Genomic DNA, 22,241 nt, shown 5'->3' with positions numbered 1-22,241 from the left:
CATGTGTTTGTGTGGGTTTCCTCCAGGTGCTCCAGTTTCCTCCCACATTCCAAAGATGTGGAGGTTAGGTGGATTGACCATTCTAAATTGACCCTTAGTATCCAGGGATGTGTAGGTTGGGTTGTGGGGTTACTGGGTTAGGACTGGAGTGGGCCTAGTTCGAGTGCCTATTTGAAGGGTCGGTGCAGATTCGTTGGGCTGAACAGCCTTCTTCTGCACTGTAGGGATTCTATGAAGCAAAGCTCCTCAATAACTCCATCATGTCACCTATAGTGAGGACCAGGTCGGTAACATGTAGCAAAAGGTTGTCCGCATATCGGGACACCCTATGACACATTCCCCTTTTTATCCCCTTCCACTTATTCAAAGCTATGCTAAGGGCTCAATCCCATAAGAGGGGAGACATCAGACACCCCTGTCTAGTCTCCCTTTTCAAATAGAAGTACCCCAAACTCAAGATATTGGTACAAACACTGACCAAGGGGGCCCTATACAACAACTGTACCCATGAAATCAATTTTGGCCCTGGATTGAACCGCTCCAAAGCTTCAAACATGTACCTTAACTCCACTCTGGTGCCTGGCTTCTCAGCATCTAATGACACAATCACATCCTGTGCTGGCTCCTCAGGTGGGGAGAGAACCACATTCAACAGCCTCCGATAATTGGCTGACAACTGCCGTCCCTTGACAAAGCCTGTCTGATCTTCCACAATTATCTCAGGGAGACAGGGCTCCAGCCTTACCACCAATACCTTAGTCAGTACCTTGGCATCCACATTAAGCAGCGAGATAGGCCGTTATGACCTACACTTCGTTGGGTCCTTGTCTTTTTCAACAGCAGTGAGATGGAGAATTAAAAAGCCTCAAATACCACGTTGACTTTGTCCGAGGTGGAAACTAAATCACTTGAATCCTTAACCTGAAGATTCTCCCAAGAGGCCACCTGCCACCTCAGCTGATGAGCTAACAAATGATTGGCTTCCTTCCCATACTCATACCCTTGAATGCTGCAACTGTCTCACCGCCTTCTCCGTACACAACAGATTAAACTGAGTCTGCAGCTTTCTCCTGCTCGGCAGGAGCTCCAAAGTACTGTTACACAAGTATCTGCAGTCCATCTCCAAGATTTCATCCACCAAACTCTGCCGTTCCACCCTTACCTCCCTCTGTATATGCACCTTGGGTGGTATAATCTTTCCCCTCGTCACTTCCTTCAAAGCCTTCCAAAGCGTGGAGAACGAGACAGAATCATTCCTATTGAATTCCACGTATTCAACAATGGCCTTGGACATGCAACAAAAACCCAAATCCACCAATAACACGACATCTAAACTCTAAGGTGGGCACTGAACAGGGCCCAACTCCAAAACCAAATCCAACAAATGTGGAGAATGATCCGAGATGACAATAGCCGAATATTCTGCCTTCTTCACCCAAGGGAGAAGAGACCTACCAAGCAGAAAAAAGTCGATCCTGAAATACAGCTTATGTGCTGGGGAGAAGAACAATAATTTCTTACCCCTCCATGGATCTGCCCCCCCCCCCCCCCGGCCACCACCACCACCCCCCTCCCACCCCACAACCTGCTCCATAAACGCTAGCAGGTTCTTTTCCACCCATGCTCCTTTACAGCTTCTGAAGTCCTCCCCAACTTCTCATGGATGGGACCCAGCACCTCCTCAATCAACTTACTTAGAGTATCAAAGCCACTCTCCATTGCCTCTCAATATGTTTTTCCAACTGCTTCTCAAACTCTGTAGCCAGCACACTATTAGCCACAACTGCCGGAGTCCCTGCCGCCATCTTCGCTGCTGAGACTGGACACGAAGCCTCCGAGTCAGTTGAGGAATTTCTACAAGCAGACTTCTTAATTGTGGTTTTTTTGATATATTTCCACACTAGGGGCTCTCTACTTTCTTGTGGGAAGAGATTAACCACCAAAAACCCCGGGAACCAGGCAAAAAAGGACCAAAAAAAACAAGTATCCTGGCAGGAGCTACGTGATGCATATTCTCCTCCTACATGCCACCACCAAAAGTCTCTCCCTGCCAATTATTTTCAACAAATACATTTCATCCACAGATAGTCAGTTTTTCACATGTACGAGGGGAATTATAAACAATCAGAATATCATTTTCTATTACCTTATAGGCTGCATTTTACAATGTGGCTATGAATGAAGAACCTTACTTCAGGCCACATATTTGTCAGGAACAGATACGCTGTTCACAATTTTCCATCTTTTAAAGTTAATGGATAGAATGAATAACAACTAAACACAGAAAAATCATTGGTAGCACACCAACAACTTCCTGACATACATGGCTGACAGCTTTGACTCCAGGTGGTTGTATGCATTTGGCAAAATCACCTTTTATATTAAATATCTTCAAAGCTTCAATGCAATTTAGAATCAGAATAATTTAATGGACATTTCAAAATAACTAAAAACCAAGTTGTGGTGCCATATTTGTTTTAAACCACTGCGTCCTTACTTTTTGCTTATAAATTTACAGGTCATGTAAAAGGCAACCACCCACAGACCAGAATGTACATTTACAAAATTCAAAGTTAGCATTAAGCATTGACAATTTTTCTAAGAAGAAATGAGGGTAAGGAGATGCCTCACTGACAAATACGCAATCAGAATATCAGCACAATTTGCCAACGTGCACAACTGCCAAGTGAGGCACCTTGGTGCGGCACACATTCTGAAAATACACTTTGATGAGTAAAGCTGCCTCTTTCAATATTACCGTTCATCTGGTTAAGGTAATAAGTAACTGATCTGTACACATTATCATGATAGCATCTAGCCTGCACACGGTTAACTGGTCAAAACTGCCTCTGGGTAGGAATTCTCTGGCTGTTGGGATTCTCTTTTCCCGTTAGCAGCACATCACTGCCCACAGGCTTCCCAATTGGCGAGGGGGGGGATGGATTCAATGGAAAATCCCATTGACAAGTGGCGAGAAGATAGAATCCCACCTCCAGCGAACGCACACCGCTGAGAAACACACAGCTGGAGGACAGGAGTATCCAGCCCCTGGTTTCTGCTTCTGATCAATATCCAATGACTATTATAAAAGCAAATTACTGCGGACTCTGCAATCTGAAACAAAAGCAGAAAGTACTGGGTAATCTCAGCAAGTCTGACAGCATCCGGGGAGAGAAAAGGAAGCTAACGTTTCGAGTCTAGATGACTTTGACAAAGAGTCATCTCGACTCGAAACGTTAGTTCCCTTTCCTCTCCAGAGATGCTGTCAGACCTGCTGAGATTGTCTAGTATTTACAGTTTTTATTCCAATGACTTGTTGGAAGTGGATTTATTATGTGGATATTGGGTCGAGACAGATTACGCTTGGCTGTGAAAGTCACTGGAGTCAAGCAGCCTGCTGTTACTCGCAATCAAAGCTCACATTGTCAAAGGCACTTGGACAAAATACCAGAGAGCAACTGAGAGCTGTGGAACCATATTGCAATGACAAAGGAATGTCTTCAGGAGGGAGGAAGTAGAAAATCAGATGCATAATGAAAATACATCTTTCGAAATATATGTACTCTTAAATATTTTAATGCAAAAGCTAGAAATGTTAATATTGTTCTGGCAAACAGATGGGTAGATCAAAATTATTCAAGTTTATTCTAAGCAGTCAAGATGTTTATCACTGAAAAACACTGTTCATAGATATTCCCTAATGCCATCTCTCAATTGATTGCCATGGCTTCAGCAGACGATCAGCAGCAGCTCCATTTACACTTCTATTCCCAGTTTCACAGAACTGCTGCTAAAACTCTAGAAAGATCCAGGCTTACAACATCCAAAAGCTTTATTTTAGACAAAGTTAATATTATACACATTATACATACATTCTAGCTTGTCCTCAGGACGTCCTCCTTCCAGTAACGATAGGTAGCAAACAATATCCTTCAACTGAACTACGTCTGACTCATCGGTGCTGCCAAGGGAAGATGTCACAGAAGGAGATGGGACACCTTTCATCATCTGAAGCTCACTCTTTGTTTCAGAGTTCTTGAGTCCTGAAGGAAATGAAACATGGCTTTTCAAATAACTTTAACAGATGCAAACTTTTCTTCACTAATTCACTGGGGGCAAAGTCATTTAGTGACTTTTCAAGTGTCCACACATTTTCTATTCAAGATAGCATTTCAAATGTTCGATTATTAAAAAATTGAGAACTGATCATATCGATAAATTTGCTATTAAAATGATTAAGACAGCTGAACACTAACTGAGTAGGAGATTTTGCCTCCATTTTATTTAGTCTCTCCAGAATGCATTCAATTACCTCACTCACCCCAACTTGCCTGACTAGTTTGGGGAAAATTGCACCCCACATTTCAGCAGTTCAATTGCATAAGCTGTTCAACCGCAATTTATGCTTATTTTCCAAGTTCACTGGTTGGGCAGGTTGCACTCCACTCAGAGGGCACGATTCTCCGCTTCTACGCTGGGTGGGAGAATCGCGGGAGGGCCGCTCTGGCACCCCCCTGCGATTCTCCCACCCACCCCAAAATGGGATGTCGCGTTTTGCGACACGCCGCTCGGAGAATCGCGGGTCGACGGCGACCCGCGATTCTCCGGCCCAAATGGGCCGAGCAGCCGTTCCCGACCTGTTACGCCAGCGGCAACCACACCTGGTCGCTGCCGGCGTGAACATGGCGCCAAAGGTTCGTTTGTGGCTTGTGGGTGGCGGAGAGGGGAGTGAGCACCACGACCGTGCTCGGGAGGGGACTAGCCAGCGATCGGTGCCCACCAATCGTCGGGCCGGCGTTTCCAAGGGACGCACTCTTTCCCCTCCGCCGCCCCGCAAGATCAAGCCGCCACGTCTTGCGGGGCGGCGAAGGGGAAGACAGCAACTGCGCATGCGCGGGTTGGCACCGGCCAACCTGCGCATGCGCGGCTGACGTCATTAGGCACGCCGGCCGCGTCATTCTCGGCGCTCCGGGCCTTGACGCCAGCGACAAGACCCGGCGGCCGAGATTTACGGAACGCCGCTTCTAGCCCCCCGGGAGGGGGAGAACAGGGGGCGAGGAGCGGCCTCCGACGCCGTCATGAAACAATCCAGGTTTCACAACGGCGTCGGGCGTTGAGGAGAATTCCGCCCGGAGTGTCTCCCCTTGCAGAGTGTCTACCCCGCCCCCACACTCAAAGTATTTCCCCAAGAGTGTCTCTCCCTCCCACCCCTCCCCAGAGCTTCTGATATTTCAAACTGGGTAAAATTCTTCTAAAGTAATATCAGTGCAATTTTCACAAAATTGTAATTCTTAATGTAAAATACACAACTCATGTTTAAAGCTAGTTGAGTTTTGAGTTGTCCAAGATCCATCCACAATTTGTCGTGACTCCCAGCATTTTATTGAACGTTTCCCACAATTTGGTCTGTGTACATGAACTCAACATACAATACATTTGTACTGTGCTAAATCACAAAAATGGGCAACAACATTTTGGTCTTCTAAATGGGAACAAATGCAAAGAGGTAAAAGATAAAGGTAAAGTCGCCATAGTCCCAGATGACATTAGGCTGCTTTCCCCTTTGAGAAGAGCCTTCAATAATGCATTAGCACAGGAAATAGACCACAATTAGAGCATTTGTGTTTGCATTTTTTGGTCACTGTATTATTGAAAGAACATTAAAACATGTGCTGAACAAACTGTATGAATAATCAGGATGATGCCTGGGTTGTAAACCGGATGAATATATGAACAAGGATAGGCCATTCAGCCCATTAAGCTTGTTCTGCCATTTGATATGATTTGATCGCAACCTCAAATCTGTATCCCAGAACCCCCCCAATAACCTATCACTGCACTGGCTTATCAAGAATTTATCCACCTATGTGTTAAAAATATTCTAAGACTCTGCTACCAACACTTTTTCAGGAAGAGAGTTCGAAAAACCTACCACCTTCTGAGTGAAATTATTTCACCTTAACACCATTTTAACCTATTTCGACTCCCAGTTCTGGATCTACCCACAAGTGCCGAGGCAGATTTAGTTTGTGCAGCCTCGTGCTCAGCTTTACACCCACCCTCGCCTTGCCTGGGGTCTGGAACCGAAGTCCATCCCCTGCATACACTTTCTCTTACCCACTTCTCATTCACACTCCCTCTCCCTCCCACCCTTAGTTCGTACTCTCTCTTCCTCCTATTCCTCACACACACACAGTCTCTTCCCTTAACTCTCGTACACACCTCTCGTTCCCATTCACTCTTCCCCCCACCTCTCCAACATACACACTCTCTTCCCAGAAACTTCGCACACACTCGCTCTCCTCCTCATCCCTCGTTCACACACTCTCTTCCCCACACACTTCATGCACTCTGTCTCTCTCTTACTTCCATTCCTCGTACACACTTTCTCTTTCCCCCAGCCCTCATTCACACTCTCTCTTCCCTTCCCATCCCTTGTGCATACTCTTTCATTCTCCGCACACTTTGTTCACACTCTCTCTTCCTCTGACTCCTCATTCCTCACACACATCCTCTTCCCCCATCGCTCATGCACGCTTGTTCTTCTCCCCACCTCTTATTCACACACACTCTTAATCTTCCCCCACTCCTCGTTCACATTCTCTCTTTCTCTCTTCCCCTGCCACAAACCCCCCCCCCCCCCTCCCCCCCCACCCACCGCACCCCGACTCCTCTTCCCACACCCTTCGGACACATTCGGTCTTCTTCATACCAGTCATTCATACTCTCTCCTCCCCACACACTTCATGCACTCTGACTCTTCCCCCCCACCCATATACACATTTACTCTTTTCCCCATCCGTCACACGCTCTCTCTCCTCCCCCCCATATTCTCTCTCTTCACCCCACCTCTCGTTCATACCCTCTCTTCCCCTCCACCCCTTACACACACACACACACTCTCTTCCCCCACCCCTCATACACATTCTCGCTCCCTCCACCGCTCGTGCACACTCTCCCTCTCCCCAAACTTCGCACACACTTTGATTTTGACAGGGTGAATAAGAAAAGATTATTTTCTCTGGTTCAGGAATCAGCGACGAGGGGCATTCATTTATAATTGACATGAGGAGAGAAACTTGGAGAAATTTCTTTGCACGCAGTTGTTAGAGCCTGGAATGCTTTGCTACTGACAGTCATTAATGCACAGAGTAGTACATTCTTAAGGAAATGCGAATAATAATTTAAAGCAGAGGACAGGCTGATAGGGGGGGAGAAGATAATCTTTAGCTTTGTTCTCTGAGTGGTAAACCGTTCGAGGTGATCTCCCATCCAATTTTAATTTCTGTCATAAACACTGAAAATTAAAATCAAGTGGATTTTATAATGATGGGCAAAAAAGCACTCTGCCAGTATGTCACAGAAGAGCTGAAGCTGAAAATTAGCCCTGGAGCTATGTGACGGGAGGAACAGTGGAACTAGTTTGGATTGCTCTTCAAAATATCAGAGACACAATAAACTGAACAGCGTTCTGGGCTTAGAATTCTATGGTTTGAGAGAAAGTCCTGAGGATGTGGAAGGACCGATATAAAACAGCAAAGTTCTTATTCACATCCAAACCAATAGTCCTACTCTAATATTACTGACAACCCATATCATGCGTGCAGAGATCGAGAGAATACCCAATACAATGACTCTTTGCAAAAATGGAGGTAGGACTAATGCAGGTAAAAGTTAGTGTAATTTCTGTGCCAGGCTACCCTTGAGAGTTTCACAAATTACGAGACCTCAGCAGAACTCTTAAAAGTTTTCCATATTGACTTTTAGGAAGGCCCCTGGGGCCAATGGTGCTTTGGGAGCAGTGATTTGAGACAGAATTCTTCCTGGGCTGCAACTCACTCACCCTTCTTTCATTTTTAATAAACTGCATTATTTGAAGCCTTTTCCTCCATGAGATTCATGTTGGTCCCAAAAATAATGATCAAGCATAATTTCCTGCTATTTGGGCCAGGAGGGGGCATTGGAATGGGATCAAAAGAAACCCTGTGGGTGCTGAGACTCTTAAGCAGCTCAATGAAGGAATTTTATTTCGTAATGTCTACACTACTACTGTGGAGTTTTTGTTTGACTTGTTTCCATTCTTTTGATTTTTCTCCTTTAAATATTTTTATGAAAATAATTTGGCAGCAATTTATTTTCTCTCTTCCAAATAAATTTCTTCGCAATAATATTGAGTATACATTGCCAAGTGTCAGCCTTTACTCATTCAGGACCATTCTTGCCTATAAGTCAGACGATCGATCAGTGCTTTCCTCACTCCAGAGATCTGAGCATGCATTTACATTGAAGTTCAGTATAGAATTGCTGCAGTATTGTGCTGGGCCCCATGTCAGGGATGGGAACGTTCATGGAGTTTCCTCTTCCTTGGCCACCTCCATTTACGTGTGACAACGTTACAAATGTTAATTAGTTACTAACTCAAGATAGCCCTTTAAATTATTTCCAGCTTCTGTTTGTCATACCAATGTGACCTATTTGTCATTAATTCCAGGCATCACGATCTGGGAGGCACGGTAGCACAGTGGTCAGCACTGTTGCTTCACAGCACTAGGATCCCAGGTTCGATTCACGGCTTGGGTCACTGTCTCTGCGGAGTCTGCACGTTCTCCCTGTGTCTGCATGGCTTTCCTTAGGGTGCTCCAGTTTCCTCGCACAAGTCCCGAAAGACGTGGGGCTGGATTCTCCATTATTGGGACTATGTCACCACGCCAGAGTCAAAACAGATGGGTTTTACGACAGAAAAACTGGCATCAAAGGGGCACAAATTGTTAGCTCTGCAGGGGGCTAGCAACGACCCAGAGTAGATTTTGCAGTTTTTGCTGCAGATATGGCCCCCCGCACTTCCGGGTTGGAGGCCGCGCATGGGCACAGCAGCTCCATGGTGGTCTCAGACCACGGAGTTGGACCCAAAGAAGAAACTCCCCGATTGGCCGTGCGCCGGACCCTCAACTCCCAGACAAGCATTCACCGATCACCTATAAGGACCCCTGCCCTCCAATTGGCCCGCCCCTGATCAGGGCAGCCGTGGACCGAGTATCCTGACTGACTGGAGCACATTAGTTCCACGATGTCGGGACTTCGGCCGGTCAGTGGCGGAGGATGGCGGAGCGGGCCTCTGGCAATGGCCCCACTTAGGTCCCAGGTGGCGCCGTGTACTCCCCAAGTGCGCTGTTTCTGGGGCCCTCAGAATCGGGGAACTGGCGCCAGTCCCGATTTCTTGCCGGAACATGGATTCTTCGCCCCCACACGGCCGCGATTTTGGCGTTGGGATGCGGAGAATCCAGCTCTTGCTGTTAGGTGAATGGAAATCTGAATTCTCCCTCAGTGTACCTGGAATGTGGCGACTGAGGGATTTTCAAGGTAACTTCATTGCAGTGTTAATGCAAGGCTACTTGTGACAATAAAGATTATTATTATTATTACTATTCTCTAACAGTTTCACTGGGAAAACTTAGCCAAATGCCTTTTGAAAATCCAAATAGAATATAGAATCTAGAGCACTTTATCCCAAAAACTTTATCTCGTCAAAGAATTCCTGAACATTTGTGAGGCATGATTCACTTCTTTCAAGTAGTTGCTGACGATTCTTTACAGTCTTCTGTTAAAAAAAACAGAATTTGTGTAATAATATGTTTCAGCACAATTTATATCATATTATGCAATTACAAATAATATATTTTCTTGAAGGCAGCACTTGTTTTAACCTTCATTCTATTTTAATCTGGAGTTTCAGTCAAATGGACATCAAATCCTTTGGGCTTTTTCTCTCAGTAACAACTTCCACCAATGTTTTCCATTCACTGCAAATAAAAACCAGGAATGAGAAATAGAAATCCTGAACTTGTCCTGTTGCCAAGAATGCTCTGTTAATGGAACATACTTTTGATTCATAGTGTTGTAACAATTCAGTTTTTCAAAGCCCTGAATGGCTTGATTTATTAAGACAGTAAGGAACCGAGTTAAACATACCAGAATTAAAAAATGATACTTAGGTCTGGAATTTTATTCAATGACCTCTTACTGAAAAAATATGCAGATGGGGGGCTAAACAATTCCAGGGACAGTTATGTGCAACCTAGTTGAACAGTCAACAAAGAAAATTGCTTAAAATCAGACATGACAAATGGCTACTTAGACAAGGTAGCCAGAGAACATAAAACCACAACCCAGAATGGAGTCAGTATCTTCAGGAGAGGTGGGTAGAATGGAGGGAACTGGTGAAAAAGTCTGGAATATAAAACATGTTTTACCCCAGCACGTTTTGATTTACAGTCTGCGGGACAGCATTCATGTGCAGAACTAATATAAAGCATTTCAAGCTTTGTTTATTGCACTTTAAATTCTACATCTTACTTGGTCACATCTTATGCTGTAGAAAGTCAGTTTATCTTTATCAATTACTTTAAACTATCTTCAGTTTACTTGCAAGTCCAGCTGCAGTCAGTATTAATCAACGCTGTGCAGAGGAAACTTGTTGAAAACCTTTTAACCGAAAAATGCCAAGTTATTTAAATGTTCAAAATAATGACAAGCACCTCTCCCTAGTTCCAAAGTGAGCAATGCCTCGCATATTTCAATAGACCAGGGGAAGGTCATGCTGAGAAAGGTGACTGGGTTAGCATGTGCAAAGAAAATGTGAAGGTGAATTAAGATATTGTGCCAGTAAAATTGGACAGGGCCTGAAAAAAGGCACGGTATCCAAATGTATCACGAACCCACGCCTGCTGCTTTGTATGATAGTTGCGTGCAACCAGTGCGAAATGCACTACTGAGTGACATGCAACACTCTGCAGGGGCCCCAAGTTTGTGTAATACTATCACCACTTAAAGCCAGCCTGCACTAATTAAAGCCAGGCTGCACCTCTAAGAGGTGCTGGAACTGGTAACACAAGAGTGTCAGCAAGGAGATCATTGAGTTGTGGCAGAACAGGCTAGACAGCATGTTCCGAGACTCTCTGACACGGCATCGAATCCCTTGGTGGAGGAGACGGACATGAAAAGTCCTCAATCCACAGTAGGTCAGAGGCCCCTCCATTCAAACTGTGCAAAGGCAGTGGGACCAGATTGCTGCGATGGGCAGTGCCAGGCATCTGGCCCCTGAGGATGTGGATGCATAACCACAAGACATTTAATGAGCTCACACAAATGGTCAAGGTCAGTCAATTCTCTTCAAATGCCACATTCCAAAAAACTGCATCACTAGATTCACAAACTGCTCAATACACAACAACCCCATCACTCACTTTGTAACAATCTCTAATAACCATGACTCATAAATAACATTCATGAACCTCATCTCACTGTCACATACAGAGCATTGCTGCAAACCCTAAACCTACATCTCATAGATTTCTCACATTGGCAGTTATTCAACCATGATAGCCACATCATCCAGACACATTTCACCACACTCAGGGATACAATTCCACCTTCTCTTGCAGAGCAAGGGGAATCACAGCCAGAGGCAGCAGCAACTAACCAGTAGTAGATGGGCATGGCTGCACATTGTAACACTGGTGGAGGAGATGGTGGTTGCCATTATTGATGTGGTCAGCATGAGGCCATGGCCAGTAGCAGGATCAAAGAGACAGTATCCTCATACCTAACCCCCCCCCCCCCCCCTCACATTACAGGGATGGACATTGGATGCTGCCCTTGCTGTTGATGTTGACATCCTACAAACAAATTTAAACACCCTCCCCCTCATCCCCCAATCTCTACTGATTTACAAGACGCAGGTGGTATAAGCCTGCATCCTTTGCTTTTTCTACCCCCACCCCCTGGCATACCTGCTAGGTTCTCTCACTACAACCCTACTCTTGTGCAGCTCTCCTCTCAGATGCACAAGAGCTGCAAGAAGAATCAAAAGCCCTGGAAGACAGTCATGAAGAAACTCTCTCATGTCACTCACTCTCATACTTGCAGGTGTCCACTGAAATACAGACACTACACAAACTTTAAGGGACAGATGAAAAGCAAAATGTGCCTGTAGTGAGACCTGAGCAGCTTGCCATCGTGGCAAGGGATGAGGTGCCAGCTTGGAACAAGATCACACATGAGTTGCACTCTAGAGAACTCAGGTGAGCATTTTGATGGGGCAGACTATAAAAGAAGGCTGATGGTTATGCACACTGAAGTGTTTGGTGCTTTGACAGGTCTGTCAGAAAGCCTGTATGCAGCGTAAAGATGTATGGAGACGTCCAGCACCAACTTGGCACAGGCCTTGTGCAGAACCTGGAGACCATCCTCTCCAGCAGAGAATTGATGGCCAATTAGGAGGACATTTGTGGAAATGGGAACTGGAGCACAGCGGTGATGTTATTGAATGAATAATCTGGACTAATAATCTGGAAACAAATTCCCCTGGGGCATTTAAATTAAGTTCTTTAAATACATCTTCAATAAAAAGCTAGTATCAGTAATGGTGACCACATAGTACGAGATTGTTGTAAAAACTATGAGTGAACTGGGTGACTGCAGTGCAGATTACCTTCACTCGGTCTACAAGCATGACCCAGAGTTTCCTGTTATTTAGCATTTCAATTCCCCACTTTGCTGCCATTCTGTCTTGCTACAGCAGATAGGGACTTACTGCCCTGGTATACCATCCAATTCTATAGTTAAAGCATTCACTTCACCTTCTTCAAAATGGCATACTATCATCTGAACTCTGGTTTCCAGGCCAAGAGTGCCCCCCACCTAGACTTGGTTGATTTCAGAATGCAGTCAGATGAAAGGCGTGCAGATCTGTATCAATGTCTGATGGTCTTTTTTGAGGAAAACCTCTTTCTGTAAAGTGGGCTCAGTCATCACAGTCTGGTTCTTAATGAGGATGAAGAGATAGCACCCTCACTGGGGCACATAATGGTCCTATATTGGCGATAGCTCATTCACCCTAACCTACCACATCATGTGAAACAGAGGTATGGCATTCAACTCAGATCATGCACCCTGTCATCGATCAAGCCAGAGATCTCCCAACCCTTAGATTCTCTCTGAGATGGGATTCGCACATCTGCTGATGCCAAGGCTCTCTGCACTGCCATTTCCTACTTGCCAACAAGACCTGACTCCATAACCCACTTCCTTCATGTCCGTGAAAGGTCTTGTGCCCATTGTGTAAGCAAGCAAGTCGACTAGATAAACGTTGCCTCAGGAAGTCTAATTTTCTGCCAGACCAGGACTGCCACTGAAGCTTATAAAATAACTGCTGTCCTGGATAATACTGATGATAAAATCATCGCAGATGCTTGTTTAGACATGCTAACATTGCCCCTTGTGTCCAGAAATGTGCAGGTTAGGTGGACTGACCATGCTAAAATTTCCCCCTAGTGTTCAAGGATGTGCAGGTAAGGTGGAGTTACGGGGATAGGGTGGGCGGGGAAATGGGGTTGGGTAAGGTGCTCTTTCAGAGGGTTGGTGCAGAGTCGATGGGCCAAATGGCCTCCTTCTCCACTGAAGGGATTCTATGATTGTAAATTGGACTGAGGTAAATCTCATGCAGGATATCTCAGTAAGGCTGACAATCAAGGTAGAAAGTCAGGCGAGATGCTTAAAGGCTAGGTCAGTGCTGTACCTAATCAGACCTAAGTTAAAGGCAGAATTAGAACAACTGGTGAAAATGGGAATCCTTGAATCAGTTAATGTGAGTCATTGGGTTACATCGATCATACCCGTGATACATAAAGACTGATCTGTATGCATTTTGATGAATTTAAAGTCACTATTAATCCTGTATTGTTTGCAGAGCAGTACCCATTGCTCTTCATTGATCACTTATTCGCTGGAGGCCAACACTTCAGTAAAATTGACCTCAGCCAAGCAAATGCACGTGGATCTAGATTCACAGCAGTTCTTGAAGATTTTGATACACCTAGGGTTATTTTGATATAAAAGACAACCATTTGGCATCACTTCCGCACGAGTATTGTTCCACAAGCTATGGACCAAATTTTAAGTGGATTAGAGAGAGTCCAGTGTTACATGTATCACATCTTTGTTAAAGAGAAGAATTAGGAAGACCATCTCATCGAGTCAACAGGCCCTTTGGCCCAGCTTGTCCATGCTGCCCAGTTTCTATCACTAAACTAGTCCCACTTGCCCGCATTTGACCCATAGCCCTCTATATTCACCCTGCCCATGTAACTGTCTGACTGTTTTTCAAAGGAAAACATTGTTTCTCTATAACCTAGGTGCCATACTCCAGAGATTATGGATTAAGAGACCGAAAAGTCTAATGTGAATTTTTCCAAACTTCAATTGAATATCTGTGACATGTAATCGATGCCAAGAGACTGCATAATTGGCTTCAAAGGTCAAAGCCATTACTACACCTGCACCTAAGAATGTGAACCAACTTCGATCTTTTTTAGACTTGCGCAATTATTACCAAAGATTTGTCTCTAATACAGTGACTATTCTATATCCCTTACACAATTTACTGTGTCAAAATAAAACGTGGAAATGGGGGTATCAATTTGAGATAGCATTCATGCAGGCCAAACAGGCGATACTAAAGTCAGAAGATCCAAATTTACCGCTGCAACTGGCATGTGATGGATCATCTTATGGGGTTGGGGCGGTAGTGTCCCACATAATGCCCAGAGGTGAAGAGAAGCCGATAGTCTTCACGTCAAGGAACTTAAATGTGGCCGAAAGGAATTACACGCAGATAGAGGAAGAAGCTCTAGGAATACTTTTCGTGCACGTCCTCCCCGTGTGTGCGTGGGTTTCCTCCGGGTGCTCCGGTTTCCTCCCACAGTCCAAAGATGTGCGGATTAGGTGGATTGGCCATGCTAAATTGTCCGTAGTGTCCTAAAATGTAAGGTTAAGGGGGGGTTGTTAGGTTACGGGTATAGGGTGGATACGTGGGTTTGAGTAGGGTGATCATTGCTCGGCACAACATCGAGGGCCGAAGGGCCTGTTCTGTGCTGTACTGTTCTATGTTCTATGTTCTAAATGATCCAGTACTTTCAGAGGTTATGGACATGGTGCTTCGAGGCAAGATTTCAGGAGCAAACCCTGAGTTAAAGCCATATTCTGCAGGAAGACTTGATTTTTCGGTACAGGCAGGTTGTCTCTTCTGGGGAATGAGAATCATCATTCCACCACTACTAAGGAAACAAGTATTAAATCAATTACATGATGGCCACTGTGATATTGTAAGATTGTAAGAAATTACCAGAAACTATTTTTGGTGGCTGGGGCTAAGTGCCAAAATTGAGGAGAAGGCAGACTTGTTTTCGTCTTGTGCAAAAGTGCAGACCCTGTCACCATTAGCCCCATTACACCTATGGGAATGGCCAGGAGAGGCCTGGCAACAGGTACATATTGATTAAGCATAATAATCTTTATTAGTGTCACAGGCAGCTTACATTAACACTGCAATTAAGTTGCTGTGAAAATCCCCTAGTCTCCACACTCGGGCGCCTGTTCGGGTACACTGAGGTAGAATTCAGAATATCCAATTCACCTGACAAGCACGTCTTTCAGGATTTATGGGAGGAAACCGGAGCACCCGGAGAAAGCCCATGCAGACTCAGGGAAAACGTGCAAACTCCACACAGACAGTGACCCAAGCTGGGAATCGAACCCGGGTCCCTGGCACTGAGAAGAAACAATGCTACCTGTGCTACCATGTCACCCATGGGATTGTTCGAAGGGTGCATGTTTCTCATTCTAGTCGACTCTCACTCAAAATGGCCTGATGTTGCCATCATGAAGTCAATGTTACTGGAGAAACCAATTGAGAGATTGTGTGAAAACTTCAGCTAATTCGGTTACCCTGAACAACTGGTGAGTGATAATGGACCGTAGTTCGTTTAACAAGAGTTCATAAACTACTTGAAGTAGAACAGAATTCAACACATCAAGTCCTCTCCATATCACCCTGCCAAAAATGGGCTGGCAGAATGTTTTGTACAGGTGATGAAACATTAATTGAAGGTAATTTGAGAACAAGGTTTATTGTCTAAACGCTTGAGAAATTTCCTGCTGTCGTAAAGGAATACCGCGCAATCAACAACCCAAGTTTCTCCAGCATTGCTAACAATTAGGTGTCAACAATGGACAGCATTCAATTTGCTCAAACCACTATAGACGGCATTAGATTTGTTTTAAAAGAAATTGTCTGGAGAAAGCAGCTGGATCAGGTGATACGACGGGAGAACAAGCTGAAACAAATTTTTCGCAACAGTTAACAAGTTATGGCAAGGAACTATGCCACAAGTAAAAAGTGGATACCTGCTACCATTTTGGCTCAGACAGATCGATCTCCTGCATCGTACAAACCCGAGACGCTATAACATGGAGGAGACATGTGGATCAATTTCTGATGACAAGAACCAATCTGCCAGGGACAGAACCGACATAGAGTCCAAACCAAGCTGTGCCAAAAGACAACCTGGACCTTCCCAAGGACCTGACACTAACTGAACCAATTGGGGAATGCAGTACCACAGTTGAGAACCAGACACCGAGTCAACCTCAGAACACTATGTCAACCCTGGTTAAGATGACCACAGACGGCGTCCAAACCAAACCAAAGACACTAAAGATTGCAGCAAACACTAAAAGGCACACGGGAGGCTCGTAGCAACCACACAGAGTATGTTGGCCTCTGAAGCGTCTGACGTATGGACTGTTGTTGATTTATTATTAATGTTATACTGTTTATGGTGCCTTTGATTTCAAGGGGGTGGAAAATGTTGCGTATTCGCTGGATTCTCCGCATCCCGACGCAGAAATCGCGGCCGGTGCCGGAATGGAGAATCCATTTCCCCGCACCGAATCGGAACGGGCGACGGATCCCCGATTCTCCGGACTCCGGAAAGCGCCGTACTCGGAGAATACGCTGTGCTGCCTATCCCCTATCTACGGCCATTGCTGGAGGCCCACCCCGCCATTCTCTGCCCCCGACCGGCCGAAGTCCTGACAGCATGGATCTAATGTGGTCCTGCCGATCGGGATACTAGCGTGCCCTTGTCGGGGGTGGGCCGATCGGGGGGCAGGGGGACCTTGTGCAGCACTGGGCAAATTTTGGGCGGGCGGTCCGGATTGGGCACGCAGCCAATCGGGGGGCACGATTTGGAAGGTCCAGCTCCACGATCTGAGTCCGCCATGGAGCATGGCGCGGCCGCTGATTTGATCAGTGGGATTGAAAATCAAGTGCAATTTACCTCCGGAGGGAGAACAAGTCTTCCAAATGGAGAATTATGCTTGGTGTCTTTGATCCAGCATTCCAAGGTTACAGTGGAAAAGCTGGACCATTCAAGGCCAGTGTCAATCAGGTATATATTCTAACAATAATAAACTTTGCTGTCACAAGTAGACATTAACACCAATGAAGTTACTGTGAAAAGCCCCAAGTCGCCACACTCTGGCGCCTGTTCGGGTATACTAAGGGAGAATTCAGAATGTCTAAATTACCTAAGAGCACAGCTGGGATTCTTCAAAACGGCGGCTAAGTATTTCACGCCGGTGTCAATGGGCCTCTTGGCCCAGCTATTCCGTGGCCCACAGAGGGCCAGCACAGCGCCGGAGTTCTCTGCTCTGCTCCAGCTGCCGAATCACGGTCCTGCACTGCTGGCCAGGGCGCGGCCGCTTCTGTGCCGGGCCTGCGTGACATGGCGGATACACAGCGGGATGGCACGGAAGAAGGTAGGCCACCCCAGATTGCACGCACCCGCCGATCGGTGGCCCCCGATCGTGGGACTGGCCGTCGTGGAGACCCCTCCGGAGACTGATCCTCCCCCCCCACCAGGATGGCCACCGCAGCCATGACGCCGAGCTCCCGCCGGGTGGAACCATATGTGAACCACGCCGGCGGGAAATTGGCCAGTCGATCGCCGAGAATCGATGCGGGGGCCTCTTTCAACGGCCCCCGACCGGACCGTGTCGACAGCGCGCAACTGGCGCTGATTCTCCGGTCACCGGAGGTTCCCGTCCCAGCTTCGGGTCCGATGCCCCATTTTCCGCTCCCGCGCCGAGCACGATTTTGGCGCAGAGGCTCGGAGAATCTTTCGGGACTTGTGGGAGGGAACTGGAGCACCTGAAGGAAACCCACGCAGAGGCAGGGAGAACGTGCAGACAGTGACCCAAGTCGGAAATGAAACTTGGGACCCTAGCACTGTGAAGCAACAGTGCTACCCATTGTGCTGCTGTGCTGCCCACCTCCACAACACAAAGCGTCATCTTCCCCAGTATGCCACAAAAAGACTTGTTGGGCGCAATTCTCCCAACGGGAGACAATGTGCCGACGCCGGAGTGAAAACTGGAGCGTCAATTTCGCACGCCGAGCCTTGGCGCCGGCGTCAAAGCGCCGCCGCATAAATGACGCGGCCGGAGGCGCTTAAATGAAGTCACTCGCGCATGCGCGGTTTCCGTCCTCCCCGCGGCGGCGGAGGAAAAAGAGTGCGTCCTTTAGAGACGCAGGCCCGCCGATCGGTGGGCACCGATCACGGGCCAGACCTTTCCTGAGCACCCCCCTAGTGCTCGATCCTCCCTCCCCCCCCCCCCCACAGGCCGCACACACAGTGTTCGCGCGCTGTTCACGCCGGCAGCGACCAGGTGTGGTCGGATTGGGCAGGCCGCTCGGCCCAACCGGGCCGGAGAATCGCCGCTCGACCGTTAGAAACGGCGAGCGCCGTTTCTCCAAGCGGCCTGTCGTAAAACTCGGCACGCCGTTTTGGGGGGGGTGGGAGAATCGCGTGCGGGTGCCAGGGCGGTTTGGCGGGGATCGCCCGGCACTCCTGCGATTCTCCCACCCAGCGTGGGGGTCGGAGAATCGCGCCCGTTGAGTTCAACATAATAGAGTTGTACTTTGCAAGATCTGGAGATTTGGGGATCACTGCTGTGTATCTTATCCCCATCATTTCTTATGAAGTCAAATAAACGTTTCTTTTTTTGATTTTTTTTTTAATTTAGATTACCCAATTATTTTTTCCAATTAAGGGGCAATTTAGCGTGGCCAATCCACCTACTCTGCATTTTTGGGTTGTGGGGGTGAAACCCACGCAAACACGGGGAGACAAATAAACGTTTCTGACGTGCCATAGCACTGACTGATATTAGCTGCTCCAGTGAGGCACAATCTTCACTCATGCCAGATGTTGACATGTCCTGCCCATGGTGATCCTTACAAGGTGGGCATAGCTGCCAAGCTTGCAGATGATCATCACTGTGATGGTAACAGTCCGAAAGAACTCCTTCACAACTGGCAACCTGTTCAATATGTTCTGTCATGAAGCGAATTGCACCTAAAACTGTCATCTGTCCAAAAACTACAACTACTCTGGGATGGATTTGGCCACAGGGTACCTTGCAAACTATCCTACACCATGTGGCCAGCCCTTCTTCCTGCTCTCCAGCGGAGAGGTTTTCTGGCATGAGAATTTTAATTGGCGCCTACAGGATTCTTTTGAGTCCTTCCTCAGTGTGCCTCTTACACAGTCCCCTTGGATGAAAGTCCTGCCAGACAGCAGTTCAATGAAAGGATCGAATTGACTGATGATCTCTGCACAAGCTTCCAGTTGGCACAATCTTCTCGTTCATCTGCTAAAACCGTTATTCTTCCCTGCCCAGACAATTAATCTTGGGATGTTACAGACAGCACTGTTTAGAAGCGTCACATCACATCCACTCTATGTAACCCGTGGCAACAGACTCAAACTTGTTTTCTTCAGTGCTGAACTGCATGATTGTGAAATCGCCTAGCTGCCTTGTGAAATTGAAGCTCTGTCCATTGCAGTTTCTATCAAACGCTTCAATTCATTTACTGTGAGCATTGTCGGATATGAGGGAGGGGGGTGAGCATTGTCAGAGGTGAGGGAGGGGGTGAGCTTTGTCGGGAGTGAGGGAGGGACGAGCATTGTCGGGAGTGAGGGTGAGCAATGTCGGGAGTGAGGGAGGGGCGATAATTGTCGGGAGTGAGTGAGGGAGGGACGAGCATTGTCGGGAGTGAGGGTGAGCAATGTCGGGAGTGAGGGAGGGGCGATAATTGTCGGGAGTGAGTGAGGGGGGTGAGCTTTGTCGGGAGTGAGGGAGGGGGTGAGCAATGTCGGGAGTTGAGGGAGGGGATGAATATTGTTGAGGATTGTGGTTGTGTGTAGTTTCTGAGGTTGATGAGCTCCATTTAAGGGTATAATTCAAAATGTCTGAACAAACGGCAGCCTTCAAGGGCCTTGACTTCAGTTTATGGACTGGTTCTTCTGGAATTACACTCGACACTTCCGGACTCTGTTGATTGCTGGATTTAAACTGGGGACAGAAGCAGAACGTGCAAAGGCTCCAGCGTAAATATGTGAAGTGGGTTTTTGAATCACATTCCACAGCAGGTGGGCCCGCCTCACCACTGACCGGGTAGGTTTTCAAAATATCTTTATTTAAATTTTACAAAACCTCAGGACACTTATCAAATATAATCTCGCATTAGAGAATGAACTGTTGAGTTTTTCAAAATGAGGTTAGAAATAAAATCATCTTCACTTATCCTTATTCTATTCCAACAAAGGCTTCACTCAAAGCATTTACTTGTTTTTTCTGTTTACAAGTTGGCAGGCTTGCTCCATATTTCCAGAATTTTATGCATTTATTTTACAGGCAACATTTTATGAATCCACTTGCTTGGCATAGACCTTCAGCCTGTCAGACTACAAGGCGGAAATGGAGCCTATTTGATGATGTACAACCCCTCTACATATTTTTATAGCAAATTAAAATTCAAACCGCTGCATATAAGGCAAGAACTGGTAAAATTTAGACACTTTTTTGCCAAAGGACAAATGATAAAATGCCCAATTTGGATCCAGCAGACTGGATGACATAGATAAACTTTCATTCACGGTAAGTATTAAGCTGGGGCGAAATTCTCCCCTACCCTGCGGGGCGGGGGGTCCCGGCGTAGCGGAGTGGCGCCAACCACTCCGGCGTCGGGCCTCCCCAAAGGTGCGGAATTCTCTGCACCTTTAGGGGCTAAGCCCGTGCCGGAGTGGCTCCCGCTCTGCCAACTGGTGCCAACGGCCTTTGGCGCTACGCCGGCCGGCGTCGGGGCTGGCCGAAAGGCCTTCGCCGGCCGGCGTGAGTCCGTGCATGCGCCGGAGCATCAGCGGCCGCTGACGTCACCATTGGCGTATGCGCAATTAGGGGGTTCTTTTCCGCCTCCACCATGGTGGAGGCCGTGGCGGCGGCGGAAGAAAAAGAGTGCCCCACGGCACTGGCCCGCCCGCCGATCGGTGGGCCCCGATCGCGGCCAGGCCACCGTGGCGGCACCCCCCAGGGTCCGATCCACCCGTGCCCCCCCCCCAGGACCCTGGGGGCCCACTCACGCCGCCAATCCCACCGGCACAGAGGTGGTTTAAACCACGTTGCCGGGATTGGCCTGTCAGCGGCGGGACTTCGGCCCATCGCGGGCCGGAGAATCGCCACGGGGGGCCCGCCGATTGGTGGGGCGTGATTCCCGGTGATTCCTGGGTGGCGGAGAATTCCGGCCACGGCGGGGGCGGGATTTACACCGACCCTGGGCGATTCCCCAACCCTGTGGGGATCGGAGAATTCCGCCCCTGATCTTTTGATGAAGAAATGCAATAGCAGTGATCCAAAAGTTTATGATTCTATTTCACATTAACTTTGCCTTTTATTGAACCAAAGAGTTTATCAATGACACTGCTTAGGACTCAAATCTGCCAGTTTACTACAGCTAGGCCAATGTGACCATCTGGCCAGGAATGTGTATATCTGTCCTACAAAGAAGATCAAGGTGTCACTGATGTCTGTTATAATGAAATGCTTCGAGCGGCGAGTCATGAGACGGATCACTGCCAGCTTCCCAGACGGTCTCCATCCACTGCAGTTTGCCTATCACCACAACCGGTCCACAGCAGATGCTATCTCCCTGTTTCTACAATCAACACTCGAACACCTTGACAACAAGGATACCTGTATAAGACTGCTGTTCATTGACAATGCACCTTCAACACATTATCCCGACAAGACTAAGAACCAAACTCCACAACCTTGGACTTGACCCCCTCCCTGTGCAGCTGGATCCTCGATGTCCTCACCAACAGACCGCAATCTGTCAGGATAGGCAACATCACCTCCTCCACAATAGTCCTCAACACTGGGGTCCCGCAAGGATGTGTGCTCAGTCCTCTACTGTACTCCCTATACACACATGACTGTGTGGCAAGATTTAACTCCAACTCAATCTATAAGTTTGCAGATGATATGACTGTGGTGGGTCG

At 47.2% G+C, this 22,241-nt stretch overlaps 1 protein-coding gene across 1 annotated transcript in view; it reads right to left on the bottom strand.

The window, feature by feature from the left end:
• The window catches only part of dgkb (diacylglycerol kinase, beta), a 1,237,676-nt gene that overhangs the window by 931,345 nt on the left and 284,090 nt on the right, over positions 1-22,241 (bottom strand). The window contains 1 exon segment of the mRNA XM_038797484.1: positions 3,873-4,043. Coding sequence (XP_038653412.1) covers positions 3,873-4,043 — 171 coding nt within the window.

Source organism: Scyliorhinus canicula, chromosome 5 (assembly GCF_902713615.1).
Source record: "Scyliorhinus canicula chromosome 5, sScyCan1.1, whole genome shotgun sequence".
NCBI classification, from domain to species: Eukaryota; Metazoa; Chordata; class Chondrichthyes; order Carcharhiniformes; family Scyliorhinidae; genus Scyliorhinus; species Scyliorhinus canicula.
This window is presented reverse-complemented; position numbering and strand designations above follow the sequence as displayed.